This window comes from Zonotrichia leucophrys, chromosome Z, assembly GCF_028769735.1.
Source record: "Zonotrichia leucophrys gambelii isolate GWCS_2022_RI chromosome Z, RI_Zleu_2.0, whole genome shotgun sequence".
NCBI lineage: Eukaryota > Metazoa > Chordata > Aves > Passeriformes > Passerellidae > Zonotrichia > Zonotrichia leucophrys.
In genome coordinates this window covers 22,106,953-22,128,162 of record NC_088200.1, presented here as the reverse complement: position 1 = coordinate 22,128,162, position 21,210 = coordinate 22,106,953, and the positions used below count along the sequence as shown (strand labels likewise).

At 39.5% G+C, this 21,210-nt stretch overlaps 1 protein-coding gene across 2 annotated transcripts in view; it reads left to right on the top strand.

Moving 5' to 3' along the window:
• Window positions 1-21,210, top strand: part of PCSK5 (proprotein convertase subtilisin/kexin type 5) — a 229,580-nt gene that overhangs the window by 67,406 nt on the left and 140,964 nt on the right. For both annotated transcript variants that reach the window (XM_064736486.1, XM_064736487.1), the window contains exons 4-5: window positions 1,123-1,266; window positions 3,528-3,604. In XM_064736486.1, coding sequence (XP_064592556.1) covers window positions 1,123-1,266; window positions 3,528-3,604 — 221 coding nt within the window. The remainder of the gene's footprint in view (window positions 1-1,122; window positions 1,267-3,527; window positions 3,605-21,210) is intronic.

Here is a 21,210-nt window from a genome sequence, read left to right as displayed (position 1 = left end):
AAGACTAAGTCAAGGTGGAGTACACCCTCCAAATCTATTTACTCCTTAGAAGCAGTAGAGTGACAAGATGAGAGGCTGAAGTGGGGACATGAGGTGGAGACACAGGGAATGAGGTGGAGCATGTTCTACAGCCACTGGTGGCTCTACAGCCATCATTTGCTATAATACAAATTTCTTCTTTAATTTCTTTTTTCTTCCTCCCACGCTTTACTTTTATTCTTTCCTGTACCCCCTCTTTTTTCTGTTTTTGCCTATTGCTCTGTCTGAGCCTGGCAGAGCTGCAGGAAAGCAGTACTCATGAGAGAGGCTCATTGAACTAATTTCACAGGGGAGGGCTCTGCGTGCGGATTAGAGAGTGGCTAATGGGGCATTACAAATACCTGAGGGTCATGTCTCATTGCCATGGCAAGCCAGAGTTCTTCACATGAACTGGGTGCATTTGTGTCTAGGAAGAGGCTTTCAGCTTTAATGTACGCTAAACTCTTCCTCCATGATACTGGACTTGGTTGCTCTGAAAGCTGTACCCCAGGCTGCTGTCAATCAGCACTATCTACAATTCATGCAACCCCCCAAGATGCAAGTTTTTCAGGGTGGTGTTTTCATTACAGGTTCTTAACTGTGGCTCATCTCCTGCTGATACTGCACAAAACATGCCAAAAGCCTTCTTTTGTAGATAGAAATGAATCTTGATTGGTTTCCAAACATTCTGTCAGGAAATTGTACACAGCATATAAGCTCTAAAAGGCAAGGTGGTTCTTTTTTTTCCATTAGCATTTCATACAGGCATTTGTCTACTTTTATCCACATATGGTTTAGTTTTTTGAAAAAAAAAATTCAAATATTTCAAATTCAGTACAGCTGAATGCTTCCTTTTGTATTGCTTAGCATGAAGAGTAATCAGAAAGAGAAATAAGCGGGACTAGCAGTTTTTGTACAATTTGCATTTTTAAAAATTGTTTTCTCTCTAAATAAAGGTGTTGATGTTGTATAGTTCCTATTCAAATCAATATGTTCATGTGTGATTTTAAATAGTAATGTTAATGTCAGTAGGACAGTATCTCAATCCCTCACTGCTCAGTAACCTCCGATATACAACATCTTTGTCTCCTCTTCTTTCCCCAGCACTGCAGTGACAACACCCACCATTGCCAATCAGATATGAATATAGTAGGTGCTTGGAAGAGAGGTTACACTGGAAAGAATGTTGTGGTCACCATCCTGGATGACGGCATTGAAAGAAACCACCCAGACTTGATGCAGAATTATGTGAGTGTCCACAGGAGCCCAGATTTCCTGCTTTGTTATTACTCAAAAACAATTTACTGCTTCTAGAAAGATGGAGAAAAAAAGGAGGGAAGGGGGAAGAATCATACAAGTGTTTCCTCAAATGTTAACACCCATGGGTCGAAGGAAAACAGGTTTTGATAATATGCATTGTTTTAGTTAAGACTGTGTTTCATCTGAATGTATTTAATATCTGGATGCTTCTTGTAGCTGAGTCCTGAATTTCTGAAGAACTGGAACCAATTACTGGATATTTTTTTTCTCTTCTGCAATTTTTTTTTACTTAATATCTTCACACTCTCAGAACTTAGAAATGGAATACACTGCTTTTCAGTTAACACATACAGCTGAATTCCATATTTGGCCAGTACATTTAGTCAGTGAGACAAAAGCTTTTCTCAAAGACAGAAATTTTACAGTAATCCTTCCATGCATTAATTTTTAAAGCTGTTTATCATACTGCTAGAAACAATATGAAAGGAAAATATGTGACCTTTCATGATTCACTCAGTTAAGAACAGGTATAGAATATTCTGTTCTAGAATATTCTTTCTAATAACTCTCTTTGAACTCTACTGAGTCCCCTCACAATTTGTGATAGAGCTGCATCCATTGTTTTTCATGTTCTGTGTTCCATTTTGCCTAACAAGATTTCTGTTTGCTTGTGGTTCACCATATTTAGGTGACTGATTTAATCTGTCTTGGAAGCTGATAACATAAGGAGAATCTTCTTCTCTAGTGGGTTAGTTCCTGTGTTGGTGTCAGAGTCTGAAGCTGTTCAGAGCATCAGGTCCACATTTTGCTGGAGTGATTTGTCCTATCTTTTGGAAGTAGGCATTAGTTGAAGGCATGTAACAGGGAGGACCTTATTATTTGTCTGAAATAAAGTGTGCAAGGTGTACTTCTACACAGAGTAATAAAAGAAGCAAATATATTTGGATTGAGCTGGAGTGGTGAAGATGACCAGTTCAAGGCGTTCACATACCTTAATTCCCATTACAAATGTAGATCTTGTTAAAGAGCCCTAAACAAAGGCTTCTTGCCAGCAACTTTACTTCTTGATAGAGCATTAAGAGATTGTGACAAAAACATCTTTAATGACCCATTAAAAACCACAATGGTGTCCACTTTAAAGCCACTTATTTTAAATTAGCCATATTTACATATGTATCCTTCCCTATGGTACATGTGGAACTCAGCTTGGAGGATGTGGAAACAACTGGGGGGCAATTGCCTAATTTGTCAATGTATGCTTAGTCCTATCACGTGACACATCTTTCATTTTAATATCTTATATTATTTAAATAAAGAAGATAAAATTTTACCTCCTCAGTGAATGACCCGGATTATATCATGTCACCTCATTCCAGTACTGCCCTACCACTGAATTGAAAGCAACAATTTCTATCCTTACTGCTCCTCTCTCCCTTTCCTGATGCCAGCTAGGAATTCCCCAAATTCACAAGCAATACACCTTGCTTGTTTGATCACAAATGTGTTCTGTATCTCAGATTATAGATGATGGGGCTGCAAGTAGGAATATTTGAGGTGAATGTGTAACTGGTTTTGAATAAAGAAGAGTTTAAAAATTGCTGCTTGCCGTGTCAGCACACCACATGTCACTGCATCGATTAATGAGAGCCATACAAACCAGCAGCTGTTCACTCTATGAACTCTTTTTAGCTGTAAGACCCATGATAAATATGGAACAAAAGGACAGATATCTTGCAGATATTTGAAACAGTTATACTCTCAAGGAAACGGGGAAGCAGTTTGTGTTGCTTTCCAAGATGTAATTTTATAACCATATTCTTAAGAAAATTATGTTATACTTATTTCTTGAAACAATGTCTGAAATTTCAGTCATAGTCATGAAGATAATTTTTTGAATCTTAAAACATTCAGCAAAATCTCAGTTTTGAGAATGAACTTCCTTAACTTCCTAAAGATTTTTAGAAGAGAAGTAGTCTTCTGGTTAAATGAAACACCATTTTGTATTTCTTCCCTAGTGCTAGACCTATACTTTTTCAGAGCATTTTTTATCCTTATGTGTTTTCCAAAATTAAAATAAAATATATAGTTTCCACATATAATGCTTTCCTAAAAGACAATCACCATAAAACCACAGGAGTATTAAGTTAGCTTATTTACTCTTTTGTAGGAACCTGCTACTGAATGTATAGGTTACAGGAGTAGATGGCTAATTAATTAGAAACTGGTTTTCTTTCTTCTGTTGGATACAGGATTCGCAAGCCAGTTTTGATGTAAATGGAAATGATTTTGACCCTATGCCTCGATATGATGCCAGCAACGAGAACAAGTAAGGCACTATGACACCCTTCACATTTCCAATCTGAGCCACCAGATAGAAAGTACCAATTACTCTATGAAACCCTACAAAACTTTATTCCTCATAAAACAGAATGATCTGCATTAAAATCTTTGTGAAATACATGTTTTTGTCTTTTCCATGCACACATATAACTCTTTGAAATCATTTGAAACTATCTGAAAACACATAAAAATTGTTCTGAGAGTTCTGGGCATGTGAAATGAACCATTTTCAATCCCTTTGGGAGGCAGAATGTATGGGATGACTTGCTTTTCTTAAATATAATGTCATTGAATTATTAGGGTGTTATTATGTGTTACAACTGTCCTGGTTTCTGAGTCTCTTGAACTTTGTAGAATTTTTTTATTGAAGTAGGCTAATTAGTGGAGATTGTTGGTTTTTTTTTCCCCTGCAACAATGTGATGGAGATAAAGTGATGGAGATTTTTCATTTGGAGTTAGATAAAAACACAGAAGTGGGAATTCTGGCAGGTTATATCTGTGTCAGATGACTAATTTGAGCTATCTCAATGAATGACATATTTCCCTTCAGAGTTCTACTTTCTGATATTTCTCATTCCATCTTGCTCTTTAGATGTGCCACAGTTAAGGCTTGCAGAAAATCAGGGAGGACGCTTCACCTCAGGAAGGGCCACCTTTCTGTTCAGTGGATATTTGAGGGCAGTTATTTGTTGATAACATTTTATTAGCTAGGTACTTGGCAGAAAGAAACACCTTTCTGTGGATTTGCATCTTTTGAAGGAAGGAGAATACTCTTGTTGTCAATATGTTGACTATACATTTTGTTCTCTTGAGGTTTGGGTTCTTGGTTTTGTTTTTTTTTTTTTTTTTAATTGTGAAAAGCATTTAATGCTTTCACAGAAAAGAAACTACAAATGTTGAAACCTTGTCCTTTACACAACTAAAATGCTTTGAGGGTTGTGTTGTTTCTTTCCTACAAACAAATTTTGTCCAGAAGAATACAGCAGGTGAAAGCTGGGAGTCAGTTACAAAACAATGTTGATTAAACTGAAGAAACAAGTTGGAGCAACATTGGATCACACTTAGATGGGAGAATCCTCTCCTTGTCAAAACCTTCTTCATAAAGGCAGGAAAAGCTGTTACATCATAATAGGACAGGCAGAAGAACAGGGCCTTGTTACTTGCCCTCTGCAAATACTCTTCAGCTGAGCTGCTGTGTTTGCATCACAGCACATCTCTCTCTTCTGCTGTCCTGCACACACCTATACCTACACACACCTCAGGATGATACATCCTGGCCCATCTGTGAGAAGATGTTCCTCTTCTTGGACTTGGGATGTAACTTGGAGACTTTGAAATTTCAGTGGACTTCAAGGACTTCTGGGTGCAGCAAGAATTCACCTGTGAAATTGAATCTTTTTCTTTGGCTGAGAAGAACTGAAGTTACTTTCTAAAAAGCATGTCCAGAAAAGGGAGTCTGCTTTCTGTTTTACTAGCAGTTAAAGTTTTATACAGAATATAAATTTGGACTGCTTCTTTTATGTCCTAGACCCTAGAGGGTTTTGGTTTTCATACCCTGCCTCCCCCTTAAGTACTTTCACTGCCCAGCTTCCAAGATTCTGCAGTGTAATGTGGGTGATAGGAGGGCAGAAGCTGTGCTGTACTGAGCTTTGTCAGTGTTATCAGGAGGTGCAGTGTCAGTGTAGAGTCAGCTTTTGGACACCAAGGATACATGAAGCATGTTTTCAGTGCAAGATTATTTGGCAGCCTAAACTCTTCTAAGGACTTGGAGGCTCAATGTTTCCAGTTGGCAGACGCACGAAGTGTGATAATCAGCAGCAAACCACCTTCAGTGTTTGCTGCTCTTGCCCTTTTTCCCTAGTTGTCCCTAGACTAAACAAAGAGTTAAACCACTGCATGATTACTGAAAAGCATTACTAATAGCCTGTCTATATTTTTTGTATCTAAAATACCTTCAGAAATTGGAGCAGGAATTCAGATTGTCCAGCATACATGGCCATTTGGCACTAGATACTCAAATTGTGTCAGAAGTCGAGCTAAACACAGGCAGGGTACATTCTGAAAGCCATGCATTACAAAGAATTCATAATGTGTAGATCAGTTTGGTTGATTCCTGCTTCCTGCGGTAGCAGCTGGACAGACAAAATTGCTTTATAGGGATTTGTGTTTTTCAATGAAGGTGGGATGTACAAATGCGCTGTAATTTTCATGATGATGTAGTTTATTCTGCCTCATTTCTTAAACCAACTTTAAGGGATGGAATGATAAAGAGCAAAAGGAATTGCTATAAAAATAAACAGGTGTCTGGGTGGTTCTGCATGCAGCTGTGAAACATCAGAGTATTGGATCTGTGTGCTAGCTTTTCACTTTTAATTAGAGTGAGGACTTTCTGTTGCTGAGACTTATTGGTGAGTGAAAAGGGGGAAGAAAAAATTGATTGTAGATTACTTTAATGTGAGTACCAGAGTGGCACTTTCTAAAATTACATTTTGGAAGTTCTATGTTAAATCTTCTATTAGCTAAGGAGAACAGGAGGGTAGGAAGAAACATTAGACTAGTATTTCAGGGCCTGTAGTCAAAATGGGTGGGATGATAGTTTCTTTAACTACTATGGTATGTAGGCATACTGCCAAAAGTTTCCTTTGGTTTCTACAAATTGCCAGCAAATCACAAAGCTTCTAAATGGTACAGACTTAAACTAGAGTTTCCTTTTGCTCAGAGGCAGTCAGCTGTGGATGAAGTAATTTGTGCTATGCAAGGCATCTTGTTTTGGTTTACTGCTTTATTCTTTTTTCTGTTATTGCACTGCTATTTGTTAACATCTATGTTTATAAAACTAGGCATTATCGGTCTCAGGTCCATAACAGAATGCAAATGGGATCACTGAAATGGTACTGTGCTTATTGTATAGCCTCAGGAAAAAGCCAGAAATGTTCATAGTATTTTTTGATTTTAACCAAACAAAAATTACTTCTTCTGTTTCATAAGAAATTTCTTAGGGATCATATTTCAAAGTTTAGGTTTTACTATGGTGATGGGTACTTTTATAAAACAGAGGGACTTCTAAAAAACTCCTTTAAATAATACCAGTTGACTTTAATGCAGTTCTTATTAAACTTACATAAGAAAAAGTAAAAGTGAGCTGTTATTTCTGTTTTGGAGATACTGAGTCACTCTTTGGATGCCTCTTCAACATTTTTCAATGATGCATCCCACTACATAAATAATTTATTTCAATAACCTCCTAAATTGCTTTTTAATGAGTGTAAGATTTTTGAGAGACAACAATTCTTGTCATTCAAAAGTTATTAGAAACAGAATCTCATATGTCTAAACTTTGCAATATGGGGAGAACCTCACAGCATTTTTCACAAACAAAAAGTTAGTGAGTTGGTGAGTTTCCATCCTGTTTGATCCAACACACTGGCATTGTCTTGCCATGGCATCCATTATGATTCATTATTGCTTCCATTTGCTGTGGGGGCCTGAATATATGTTGTATTGTAAGATCTGTGTGTGTCAATGTGGGGGCCTGAATATATGTTGTATTGTAAGACCTGTGTGGGTCCGAGTTGCTCCAAACGAGCTGCAGCTGCAGGGTCCTTAGTTGGGCAGCAGCTGTAGCTCGTGAAGGTAACTGAGATAAATAGGGGTGGGTCAAGAGCCCAGGAGGAGCCCCTGAGAAGACAGGAAGGACTGTGCTGCAGAGAATGGAGAAGAGCCCCAGCAGAGAGGCGAGAACAACACTGCAGCGAAGATTACAACAACTGGTGCCCTGTGTGAGGAAGAACATGCAGCCAAACATCGAGAGAAGGTATGGAATCCCCTGGACAGCCGAGAGCTGTAGCAGCCAGAGAGCTGGGACTAGAGAAGGTATAGAATCCCCTGGACAGCCGAGAGCTGTGGCAGCCAGAGAGCTGGGACTAGAGAAGGTATAGAATCCCCTGGACAGCCGAGAGCTGTGGCAGCCAGAGAGCTGGGACTAGAGAAGGTATAGAATCCCCTGGACAGCCGAGAGCTGTGGCAGCCAGAGAGCTGGGACTAGAGAAGGTATAGAATCCCCTGGACAGCCGAGAGCTGTGGCAGCCAGAGAGCTGGGACTAGAGAAGGTATAGAATCCCCTGGACAGCCGAGAGCTGTGGCAGCCAGAGAGCTGGGACTAGAGAAGGTATAGAATCCCCTGGACAGCCGAGAGCTGTGGCAGCCAGAGAGCTGGGACTAGAGAAGGTATAGAATCCCCTGGACAGCCGAGAGCTGTGGCAGCCAGAGAGCTGGGACTAGAGAAGGTATAGAATCCCCTGGACAGCCGAGAGCTGTGGCAGCCAGAGAGCTGGGACTAGAGAAGGTATAGAATCCCCTGGACAGCCGAGAGCTGTGGCAGCCAGAGAGCTGGGACTAGAGAAGGTATAGAATCCCCTGGACAGCCGAGAGCTGTGGCAGCCAGAGAGCTGGGACTAGAGAAGGTATGGAATCCCCTGGACAGCCGAGAGCTGTGGCAGCCAGAGAGCTGGGACTAGAGAAGGTATGGAATCCCCTGGACAGCCGAGAGCTGTGGCAGCCAGAGAGCTGGGACTAGAGAAGGTATAGAATCCCCTGGACAGCCGAGAGCTGTGGCAGCCAGAGAGCTGGGACTAGAGAAGGTATGGAATCCCCTGGACAGCCGAGAGCTGTGGCAGCCAGAGAGCTGGGACTATAGAAGATAGGACAGCTGAGAGCTGTGGCAGCCTGAGAGCTGGGACTGTAGAATATAATATGGCCTTTGAATTAAGGAGCTGTAGCAGCAGAAAGCTGGAAGAATATGGCCTTTAAAGAAAAGAGCCTTGGAACATCTAAAGACAGCCGAGAGCTGTGGCAGCCTGAGAGCTGGGACTGTATGCGTATTGTAATTGTATAATTGTTAAAAGAAAAGGGGGGAAATGTGGGGGCCTGAATATATGTTGTATTGTAAGACCTGTGTGTGTCAATGTGGGGGCCTGAATATATGTTGTATTGTAAGACCTGTGTGTGTCAATGTGGGGGCCTGAATATATGTTGTATTGTAAGACCTGTGTGTGTCAATGTGGGGGCCTGAATATATGTTGTATTGTAAGACCTGTGTGTGTCAATGTGGGGGCCTGAATATATGTTGTATTGTAAGACCTGTGTGTGTCAATGTGGGGGCCTGAATATATGTTGTATTGTAAGACCTGTGTGTGTCAATGTGGGGGCCTGAATATATGTTGTATTGTAAGACCTGTGTGTGTCAATGTGGGGGCCTGAATATATGTTGTATTGTAAGACCTGTGTGTGTCAATGTGGGGGCCTGAATATATGTTGTATTGTAAGACCTGTGTGTGTCAATGTGGGGGCCTGAATATATGTTGTATTGTAAGACCTGTGTGGGTCCGAGTTGCTCCAAACGAGCTGCAGCTGCAGGGTCCTTAGTTGGGCAGCAGCTGTAGCTCGTGAAGGTAACTGAGATAAATAGGAGTGGGTCAAGAGCCCAGGAGGAGCCCCTGAGAAGACAGGAAGGACTGTGCTGCAGAGAATGGAGAAGAGCCCCAGCAGCGAGGCAAGAACAACACTGCAGTGAAGATTGCAACAATTTGCCAGTCACATTAACATAGATGCCAAATAAAACACCAAAATCTTAATTTTCTTCACAGAATGACAGACTGCTGGTTTATACTCTCTACTTAGGATGAAGGCCTGTAGTACCTCCAGAGTCATTTAATCATATTGGGTACAAGATACTTGACAGGCAGATCATTTTCTGTTTCTGCCTGGATGGTCAGTAGAAGAAAATTGAGAAGCTTTTTGCCTGCCGTGACACTCTTCAGTGCAGATACCTGAAGAACTGAGCACAGCAAACACAGAGAGCCTCAAGTCTCTCACTGGTGCCGTGAAAGATCATTTCAAAAGGTTCCACAGCAGCAGTGTGACAGAAAGGAATGCTAAGAACTGGGAGTATCTTTCTATGTAGTTTGAGTGCTGGTATGCACCTGTTGCTATTGATTTTAAATTTGCTGTATTGTGTCCTGCAGACAAAGCAGAAGGGAAGATAAACTATAAAGAGAAGCACTGCTCTATCTTGTGCTTTCAGTTGGAGTAAGGTATTAGCTCTTAGGTAAAGGCTTTTTTGTCAGAGGGAATCTCATTTGTTTTTGGTATTCTTCTGTACCCTGACTTTTCAACATGACATTCTCCTGCCTCTGGAGGCTGAAGAACCAAAAGCATAAAGTGGTGTTGTCAACTGGCTAAAGTGCAGTCTTTAATGCCAGAAAAGCATCTCTGATAGCACAGAAATACTCCTTAAGGGGGAGGTAATTTAGGCTAGAGAATTCACTTAATGTGTATATGTGTTTCAGATCAACACAATTAAATGCTTACACTGAGTCTGGTATTGTTGATTCCAGGTACCAATGACTAAATGTCAGGTGTCTAGTGTATGTCAGTGTCACTGCAAATTTCATGGACTTCAGTTAGGATTCTTAGGAAACTGCAGATTTTGGATTGTTTTCTCTAACTGGTGACGTGTTCATTTGTGAAAACCAGGGTCTGAACCAAGCAGTCAGAGGTCATTGGTATAGAAGCTGCAGTCAATGACTGCAATCCTATTTATTGTGTTTTTTTGTGTTTTGGTTGTATTCTAGTTCTAAACTCATTGCTGTTATGGCCACATCCTATTGTGCTGCAATTTTAGCAGATGTTCGTAATGAAGTTCAGTCTGTTTCAGCTTACAGACTGAGCTGCCACTTTTTGTAAGGAACATTGTTAGCGATTTATCAGCTAATCTCCAAGTTACAATCGATTGACCTGTCATGGTTTAGAAATGGTATTCCACAGTTTACCATTCTCAATAAACTCAAGACCTTGTGTCACTCCTTTCACTTCTTCCTGCTCCCTTACAGTGGGGCTAGAGAGGAGAATTGGAGACACAGGAGGTGAAGATCATTGGCTGAGATAAAAACAGTTTACTGGGAACAGCAAGGAAATAAGAAGGCCAATAAGAGAGTGTGCAAGATAGGTGAACAATCCACATGTGATTGCTCACTGCAGACCCCAGCACCAGACATCGAAATCCTACAAACCAGCAGTCCCACAAACAACACCCCTTTGAACAACACTCCTCTCCCCTTCATGGCTCAAGGTGGTATCAAATAGCTGGTGGCCTCATCCCTCCTGGCTGCTGCAAAAATTAACCCTCTCCTGGCCAGAACCAAGTCATGACCCAACCGAGAGCCACGGGGCATGATGGTGCGTGGAGAATATCTTGCTGCATGACATACGAGATGTTGCCAGTAGTTGTTGCTTGCTTGCCATAGTTAAATCTTCCAGGGTAAAATTTTAAAGATAAGGAAGATAAAATTTGCAGCTTGCAGAATTGTACTGTGATGAAGTATAATAATTGTACAGGTTCATTTGGAGCAATTTTTTCTTGACTTTCTGTTTTAACTGTTACTTAGTGTCTTGGGTACTGTTACACAACATGCTTATCCTTCAGATTGCTATACCTCAGGGGCAATCATCATACATGCTTCATTTCTTCACTCTCAGGGTTGAACTGAAAACATGTGGATAGAATCTTTAAGCAGAAAACTTTATTTTCTTGAAAGGAAATTGTTGTAAAAACATGGAGCACAAATCGTTACTATATATTGCATTTGATAATGTTTTTCTTTTAATGCAAAACAGGTGTTTAACCTATAGGATGAGATGAGGTGTGCAATAAAACAGAACAGACAACAAACTAACAGTTGATGTCTTGAAGTTCCCATGCTTTGCTATTTCAGAAGAAAATGTTTGTCCATTTGAAGTTTTCTGAAAGACTTGCTGGGAGCTGAGGACAATTAGCCCGGCTAGAGGAGGGGCAGTCTCTCTTAAGTCAATTCACCTACCCATGGTAGGCAGCCCTCATCACTGGTGTTTGATCAGTCCTTGATGACAGCATTTCATATTCACAAGGCACAAAAAATTCATTGGACTACAAGACTTGGTTAAGTAGCCTTTTGATCCAGGTTCCAGCTTCAGTAGTAGAAAATCTTTTCATGAAGGTTTTGTCAGACTGCCAAAAATTGTCCTTTTGTTAAACTCTTCTAATCTGCTCACTGTGTTATCACACTGTGTTACATAGTCCTGTCTGACAACCATAAGTGATATAATTTATAATTTTTGAGAGCCATAGAAAGAAAATTTTTGAGTAGTCATTGAAAGTGAGAGGAGTGAAGCAGAGGAATAAAGAAAACACAAATTCCACTAGAATTTCAGTTGAAATATGAAAAAATAGTCTTTTTTCTATACCCTGGTATCAGTCACTGAGCAGTATTGTTTACTGCTTAACTGGTGCTTGAGGAACAGTGCTCTTCCTTTTTATGATGTATAAGACTCTCATGGTCTCAAAACATTTAACCACAACACTTAAGGAAAGCCTTCGTTCTGTTTCTAATTACTGAAGTACCAGACAATGAGCTCACAAATAAAATTAAGTTCTGAAGCATTATGCAATTGCTTCTAATGCTTTTATGTAAATTACTGATCACAATGAGTCAGATATTCCCTTACAATTCAAAGTTAACAATAGGAGGGATTCAAACTTTTCCGAATTCTTTTCTATCAAGAGTTAGATGTGAAAGGTTTTTTTCAGATGTTCTTTTTCCCAGAGTAGTTATTTTTTTTATGTATGTGTCTGTATTTTGAGGTTTTGAACTTAGCAGGGGAGAATTTGCAGCTACAGTAGGCTGGTCTTGATGTGGTAAAATGACAAACCACTTTCAAGTTGCATGCATACGTACATATACAGCTGAATAGAATTTGAGAGCACAAATACATTTTTTCTGTGCTTTCCACTTTTCAGACAGTATAGGTATGGGAGAAGGTTAATGAGTGGATCCATGTTGATCCATGGTCATTGATTTTGCCAGATGATTTCACAGTTAGTCAGCACAGTCAAAGGTAGTGCAAAATGTGGTTCATTGAGATTTTTCAGCTGGCAGTAGTGTAGCATTGATTGCCCTGCTAATGTTTGTGGCATCAAGGCTGACCTCTAATTATAGGTTTGACAGAGCAATTCTGAATCCAGTATCAAAAGCTTTTAAATGGAAGCATTTTATAAATATATTATTAATGGCTGAACTTTGGCAAAGTTATGATAGAAATGAATGTCTTAATGGCATTACTAGGGTTTTTTTATAAGAAATTTTCAGATGCTGCTTTTCTTTACAAATTAAAATATGTGCATTTATAAGGTTATTGCTGCTGGCAGGTTTATTTTTATAGCCTTGATTTATATTTCTGTGATTCTGTAATTTTTCTTAAAGATATGGTCAGATTATTACCTCAGACGTTTTATCCAGGTCACATTACTCTCTCAAAGACGAACTGTCTTTTTCTTTTTCCTGAAGGAAAATAATCAAGATAGAGAAATTCAGAAAGAGAAGTAAAGGAATGCATATCATAGATGTAGATTGCAGTGATGAGTACAACCTGGTTTAAAAATTACTTGTACTGCTATATAGACTCAAAGCAACCATCAAATATCTGGTGTTAGAAAACTGAGGAGGAGAGTATGGCTTGCTTACTTAGCCAAAATGTGTGATGGTGAGGCTGTTGGCTAGGTTTGTCAAGGAATGGCAAAGACAGTGTAGTGAGAAGGTATGTTTTACTTCTCCTCTCAGCCCAAACTTCTGTCCCTGCACTTCTCTTCTTAAACTCCATGAACATCAGATGAACAGCTGCTAACTTGTTCTGCACTGAAGTGAGTGTGTGAGAATTAGACTTCCGATGCTGAAACCCTTTTTCCAAGTAAAAGGAAATTTTACTGCTACTGAATCAATTACATAAGTTTCATTAAAAAGCAATTACCAACACAGATGAAAGTAGGACTTGCATGTATTTCAGCAATTTCCTCATTCATCTTTGAAATGCATCTTTAAGGAGAAATGGAAGGTCCGTTTAATGCAGAACAGCATCAATTGAAATTTAGGATTAAGCACAGTACGTATCTTCCACAGCGCAGTTGAAATTACACTCAGAATTTAAGATGGGTAGGAAGTATGTCTCTGAGTCGGAATATGTTGCAGATCCAGAGGTACATAATCTTAGTTTCTTTAAATTTTTTTCACAGCAATCATCCACTATGAAAAATGGAGTATGCAGACTAGAAGAAGATCCATCCATGACCTGTGTGCACATCACTGTATTGCTCCTCCTTTTTGTGTTATGACTTTGGTGTCCTTGCATCTGTCAGTAACTTCTTTGCATGAAAGAAAATTTTCCCTAAGATGGTTCCCCTAAACTATTCTTGGGATCTCCAGAGGCTTCCAGGACTTCTTTTCCTGCAAAGGACATCTAAGCATGAAACTCCAGATTTGCATTCTTGTATTCATAAGATATTTTTCATTTCTGCTTAGGTCTGATTTCAGTAGAACTGATGAAAAACATTTTTGAAAAAGATTTTTTTCTGTGTCGTTGGGACTTCCGTTACACAGAAGTGTGGAGATTTTAAGTTGTCTGCCTGGACTGCAACAGAGCCTTTAGTACTGTCTCCCATGTTATTCTCCTGTAAAAGCTGACAGGTCACAGCTTGGGCAGGTGCCCTCTTCCCTGGGTTGAAAACCTGACTGGCTGTCCAGGCCCAGAATGTGGTGGTGAATGATGCTGCATCCAGCTGACATCTAGTCACTAGTGGTGCTCCCAGAGCTCTGTGTTAGGCTCAGTCCTGTTCAATATCTTCATATCATATCCTGTTCAATATCTTTATTGATAATTTGGGAGAGGTACTGGAGTGTAAAGTGGTAATTTGTGGGTGGTGCCAGGTTGGATGCATGTTGATCTGCTGAAGGGCAGGCAGGCTCTGCAGAGGAATCCGGACAAGATGGATTGATAATGTGAGGCCAGCTGTGATGTTCAACCAGGCCAAGCACCAAGTCCTGCCCTTCGGTTACAGCACCCCCATGCACTACCACAGGCTGGGGACAGAGTGGCTGGAAAGTGGCCCAGGCAAAAGGTGCTGGTTGACAGCCACCTAAACCTGAGCCAGAGTGTGGCCAGGTGGCCAAGAAAGCCAAGGGCATCCTGGCCTGTGTCAAGAATAGTGGTCAGCAGAACCAGGGAAGTGATTGCCCCCTGTGCTTGACCCTGGTGATGCTGCTTCTGGAGTTCTATTTCCTCTGGGCCCCTCACGTGCAGAAAGACAATGAGGTGCTGGAATGCGTCCAGAAAAGGGCAGCAGAGCTGATGGAGGGCCCAGAGGCTAAGTCCCGTGAGGAGCTGCTGAGGGTGGGGGTATTTAGCCTGCAGAAAAGGAGGCTCAGGGGAGGCCTTATTGCTCTCCACTATTGCCTGAAAGGAGGTCATAGTAAGGTGGGGGTTGGCTTCTTCTCTGACGCAACCAGCAACAGGATGAGAGGACATAATCCCAAACTGCACCAGGGGAGCTTCATGGTGGACATCAGAAAGAATTTCTTCACAGATGGGGTTGTTAAACATTGGAAGAGACTGCCTAGTGGGGTGGTGGAGTCAGTTTCCCCAGAGGCATTCAAGAAAAAGCTGGATGTGGCACAGAATGCCATGATCTAGATTACATAGTGGTGATCAGTCAAAGGTTGACTTCACTTGTCCTGAAAGTCTTTTCCAACTTAAATTATTCTGTGAAAGAACATAGACATTGGTTTACATCATGGTTCTATGTTTTGTATTTGTGACCAGAACAGTGCTGATAATGCATATTTTAGCTACTGCTGAGCTGTGCTTACAGAGCTCCAAGGCATTCTCAGTTACTCACACTGCCATCTCATTCAAAGAGCCTGATCAGGGACAAGAGGCTCAAAAGAGGCACAGCTGGGACAACAGGTTCCAGCTGGTCAGAGATAACATGTGGCATTTAATAGTGCGCTCTGAACTAAAGCTGGGGAGTTATTGCCAAAGTGTTGATGGGAGAGTGGCTGGGCATTAAGTCTGCTTGTGGGACATGCTGAGTAATTGCCTATGGCTCACTTAATTGTGTTTTACTTATTTTCTTTGCCTTTATTTATTGAACTGCTTTTATCTAAAATGATAAGTTTTTCTCTCATCTGTTCTTTCAGTTCTCCCACCAATCCCAATAGGACAAGTGACTGGGTGGGAGCCAGCTGTCTGCCAGGGTCAATATCTCAGCCTTTTAAAAATGTACTAGCTCTCAGGAGTTTAGTAACTAATAGCTTTGGAAAGCTTCTTTATGGCAACAGATATCTCAAGCATTATTCCTGCAAGCTCAGTTTCAGTGATAAGTTGACCAAGGAATCTTTGGTAGTATAAGCTACATTTTGCATACATAGTAGACACATTCTGGTATAAGGGTCCTACAGTCCAGGGAAATATTCAAACATGGAGCTGTTGCAGAGTTGCTGATCTCACAGTTGCTGTGCTGGTCCATTTGTCTTTGTAAGCACCATATAAGCATCATGTAACTGTCAGGGCAATGGAGGTGGAAGTAAAAAAAAGAAAAGTAGAAAACCAACTTTACTCCTTTGATTCCTTTAACTAATATAATTTCAGGTATTACATGCAACAACAGCAGATACATTTGTCAGAGGAAATTGTAGTGTCTACAGATATATAAGACACTTCAAATACATAGGAAACTATCTATCTCCAAACCAGGTGAAGGACCCCTGAAACCTAAGAAATCAACTTGGCAGCTATAAGAACAAATAGATGAAAATCTTAAACCCAGTAAATCACATCACTTGGTTTCTTCATGCTCAATTAGGCTGCAGTATCAAGTCTTCTAATTCACAAAGCAAACATCTACCATAGGCAAGAATAATGTGGAAGAAAACATTCTTGCTTCTCATTGAAATTTTCCTGCCTCTCACTGGCTTAAATGTTGTTAGCTAGTTTGTGCAGGGTTGCTAAGAAACTGCAGTCCAAAGTTTTACTCCTGGCTTTGTTTACAGAAGTTATATGGTGATTTGCTTACAGAACAAAGAAAATTGTGTAGAATATAAATATTTGTTCTGAAAGTTTTTATTAAGATGTGGCTATTCTAGTAGAGGTGTTTCCTTTAGTCTCAGATTTGCAGTTCAAGCTTTTGGTACCCCTTCATTAGAATGAGAATGGAAGTCTCTTCTTACATCCAAAAAGTATTACTTTTTGAATACTTTAGATGTTATAGTAAAAGTGATGAAATTAATGCAAGTGCAAAATCAAATTTGTGTGTTTTAGTTAATCAGTTTTTCAAAAAACAGATGACAAACTGCTTCACCTGTATCCGTCTCAACCAAAGCTTTCTTGCTGCACAGATATCATAGTGCAGCCAGTATATAGTAACCTTTCCCAAATATGAGTGTTCACTGTAGGTGGTACCTTTGGAATTTTCAGCAGCAACTTTCTAACAAGCTTTATTCATTGTGTCCAAGAGTTTGTTTTCTAAGGATATCTTGGGTAAATATGGGTGGACTTTCCTTGGAATACAAATATATGGCATAGCCAAAATAATAATTCTGTTATGTTCCAGTTCATACTCTAAAGGTGTCAAAGACTATTGAAAATTTTAATAGATCATTGACTTTGGATAGCCATATTCAGAAACACTGATAACAGTTCATTAGTGAAAGAGGATATAAACCAGAAGATTAAATTAATAGGAACCATTCATAAAGCATACTAAGAGTTTCTGATTTGTGTAAATGAACATTGGGAGTGACACTAACTTGGTTTGCAATCTGAGGCCTTGTTCCCAAATTAGGATTAATTTTAGACTCAAAGACAAAACCTGAAACTATGTTCATTATCCATATCTTTTTGTGAAGAATTACTGTGAGGCATCATTTTTCAAATCTCATCCTGAATATACATATATCAGGCATATTCATTTTTCATATTTCATTTTCATTTTTCGTATTTCATTTTTGAGATGAACAAGGGTAAATTAAAGTGAAGTAAAATATTGTTAAAATAGTATAAGAAGCTGTCTGCAAAGATTTTTTTTCTCATTTAATACACTGTCTTTACTTACATGAGAGTTTTTGTCAAGTCTTTCAAGAAAACTCTTAGAGGGGCAGCTGTATACCCACCTTTCTGCCTTATTCTCCCCAAAGAAGCAAGGTATTTGTTTTTTGTGGAAATACTGTGGATTTCAGCTAGAGAGACCTGAAGTCCTGAATGATCCAATATAGGTTACTTTACTGCTGTCATCTTCTGGCAGTATTAATATGTGAGAGAGGGCTGGTATCCCAAAGAAGGAGAAAGTGGTACTGAGAAAGTGGTTTATTCTGTTTGTTATTTTTAGCAGTTGCCTTGGGAACTATCCTTGGGAAGTTTCAAGGATACCTTTATTGGGCAAGAGTATAGTATCACCCTGCTGTTATTCAAAGTTAAGTAAGTAATGTTATTAGGATACTGCAAGATCTTCAGTTCTAGGACTGTGTTCTAGTCACTGAGGCTATTGTAAACTCAGGATTAGGAACAGAGAATTTAAACTTTGTGTTGAAGCAGTAATCCCAAGTATAAGGAATTAGCTAAATTAACTATTTTTAAAAAGTACTTCCATTTTTTTCTTTGTATAAAAACCATTCATGATTTTGTCCTTTTTCCCTCAATAAGATGCATAATGTAGTTGTTCCCCTTACCATTTTGCTAGCCAAGATTTGAACTTGGGCTTTTTTTGGTCTTTTTTTTGGTATGTCATGAGCAAAGTGATAAAGCTATCTAATCTCAGAGATTAAAAGTGAGAAAAGTGTAGACAGGTATTCAGTTCTTACCAAGTGTTTGTGCTAGAGAATCACAGGATTAACTAGGTTAAAAGACCATCAAGTCCAACCTATGATCCATCACCAACTTGTCATGGTGGCACTGAGTGCCACATCCAGTCTTTTCTTAAACACTTCCAGGGGCAGTGACTCCACCACCTCCCAGGGCAGCCAATTCCAATGCCCATCACTTCTTCTGTGAAGAAATTCTTCCTAAAGTCAAGCCTAAACCCTTCCTGGTGCATCTCAAGACTCTGTCTTCTTGCTGTTGCCTGGGAGAAGAAACCAACCTGATCTGCTACATCCTCCTTTCAGGGAGTTGTAGAGAGTGATAATGTCTCCCCTGAGCCTCCTTTTCTTCTCTATTCTTTAAGCTGTACAAAAAGAGACCGACGGAATTGCTTATAACATCCTTGTTCTAGGATTTTCCACCCTTTCTACAGCCTCTCAACTAACCTGGTTGAGAGGTTATAAAAAGAACTGGCATTTAGTTATAAAAAGAACTTTTTGCTTATGTGGCAGGGGAATCTTGAAGTCTAAGAAGCCTCATATGCTTCTATTTCAAAAGCAGACAAAGTAGTGCTTTTCATTAGGTATATCTAGGTAGTCATATACTCTTCCAAGGTAATACTAGCCATGATGTTACTGTTGAGCAGGTTTAATTCCAGAACACAGGAACTGATCTGTGCAAGTTTTACTTGCGATTTGCTTTAGTGACTTAAGCGCAAGAGTTGGATTGCCCACCTTGAGAAGGTTACTGTACAGTTAGTATGAAAGTCAGAATGAGAAAAAAAGCTCAGCTGAAAGTTTTGCTGTCTTGGTGAATGAACTGTTGTATTTCTTCCCATCAGTGGTTTTTTTCCTTCCTGAAAAGAGGCTGGATAAAATTTGGTCTTGGATTAAAGTATATTACGACATCAGTAATTTTTTTTTAATTTTCCATGCATTAGACTCTCTACTTGGCTAAATACAAATTATTTACTGGTTTTGTTTGATATTTTTATTCTACATCTTATTTCATTGGCTCCATCAGACAATCTATTCATTGCTTGTTTTGAAAATAAAGAAAAAAGGCATATTTGTTTTATATGTTCAGTTAATTTTCCCACTCACAAAAATAACACTGTAAAAGGCTAATGAAAGTGTAGAGGCATATTCCTTTCCTAGGCTTGCATCAGAACTTCACACTTGTGACAAATTAACTGCTAATAGCGAACAAATGCTGAGAGAGTGGCAAGTCAGCATTGCTGCTACCCATGCTGTTAAGTTTAAAATTTGCGTGTCTGACGTGTGAAGGTTCCATGTGTTTGTTTTAATGCTGTCATCTTTGATTTTGTGAGAAATAGATGAGATATTTTCAAGTTGTTCTAAAAGCAACTTCCCATAATCATGCAAAAAGTCATTAGCCCTGGGGACGTTGACTGGAGATCTTCCAGTTCTGTGCTGTAACCACGTTACAACACCGTGATGCTGAGAAACAGTATCCTGCCTGTGATGACACCCAAGTCTTTGGCATTTTTCTTGATATCTCACATTGAAGATTTGTGTAACTTGTTTTTCATATTTACTCTGTCATCTTTCTCCACTGTTAGTGTCCAAATATCTCTCCTTTGGGAAGTAGTTTTATTATTACTGTTTTTTAGCTGTAGCAGATTATGTTCTGAAGGCAAAATATTGATATTTTGCCTGTCTGTGCTTTTAATGTGTGACAGTTCCTTTTTATGTCCTTACTCAGATGTACCTAGAAAATAATCTCAACCTCATGTCAATTTGGAAAGTGTTTTCCACCCTCCAGATTATTAGAGAACATTTATAGATGAACAGCTCTAAAATAATATTTTTTCAGTGCTATGTAAGACATAAGTCTGGGATGCAATAAAGTGCATTTCTAATGGTTGCTGTTAAAACTTTTTTTTTCTCCAGCCCCAATATGTTATTACATTGTAACCCTTCAGATACCACACTTCTTGTTGAGGATTATATTGCAGTTTAGGAGACAACTTTAAAAACATTTGAATGTTTAAGTGAAGAAGAGTTTTGCGAAAAATAAATTCCAGCTCAGGAATTTTCCTACAAATACCAATAGATGCCCAAATTTCTATTCTCTCTCTTTCAATAGGACTGAAGTTGTTATAACATTTAAAATTCCTTTATTCCTATAATTTTCAATCTCCACCAACCACATAACTTTGTTCATGTTAGAGGTTACATCCCTGGGATTCTGCTCTAATTTATAATAATGACTAAGTTGGATTTTTATTTCTTGCTACTAATGTACTGTCTTTATGCGTAGGAAGTTTCCCTCTCTGAGAAAAAGGGCATCCCAAGAGGGCACGTTAAAGCACATACAACTGTACTCTAGAAATGTAGAAATACCTGCAGACATCAGCTTAGTGCATATAATTCATTAATAAATCATTCCCTGCCTGGTGAAAGGCATATGGCTAAACTGCAGCTTCCCAGACAGAGACTGCATTGCCCAGAAATCCCTCATAGGTACCAAGTTTGGGAAGATGTCACGGCAGGAAGGTCTTTCAGTAGAGAAAGTGAGCAGAACTGATGTTGCGCACATTACTTGGCCATGGGGTAACCAGCATGTTAGATGAAACAGTGGAAATGTAATCTTTTTGACAGGGTCTGTTGGATGTAGCTACCAAAGTAGCAGGTATCCATATATTCCATCTGGGGCCAAGGAGAAATTCCAGCTATTTGTTCCATTCTTTTCCATGCATGGCTTTTACCTATTCACTTTCTCTACCAAAAGACTTTCCTCCATCCTTCCCAAACTTGGTACTTATGAGGGATTTGTTGGCAATGCAGTCTCTGTCTGGGAAGTTACAGTTTAGCCACATGCCTTTTACCAGGCAGGTAATGATTTCTTAAT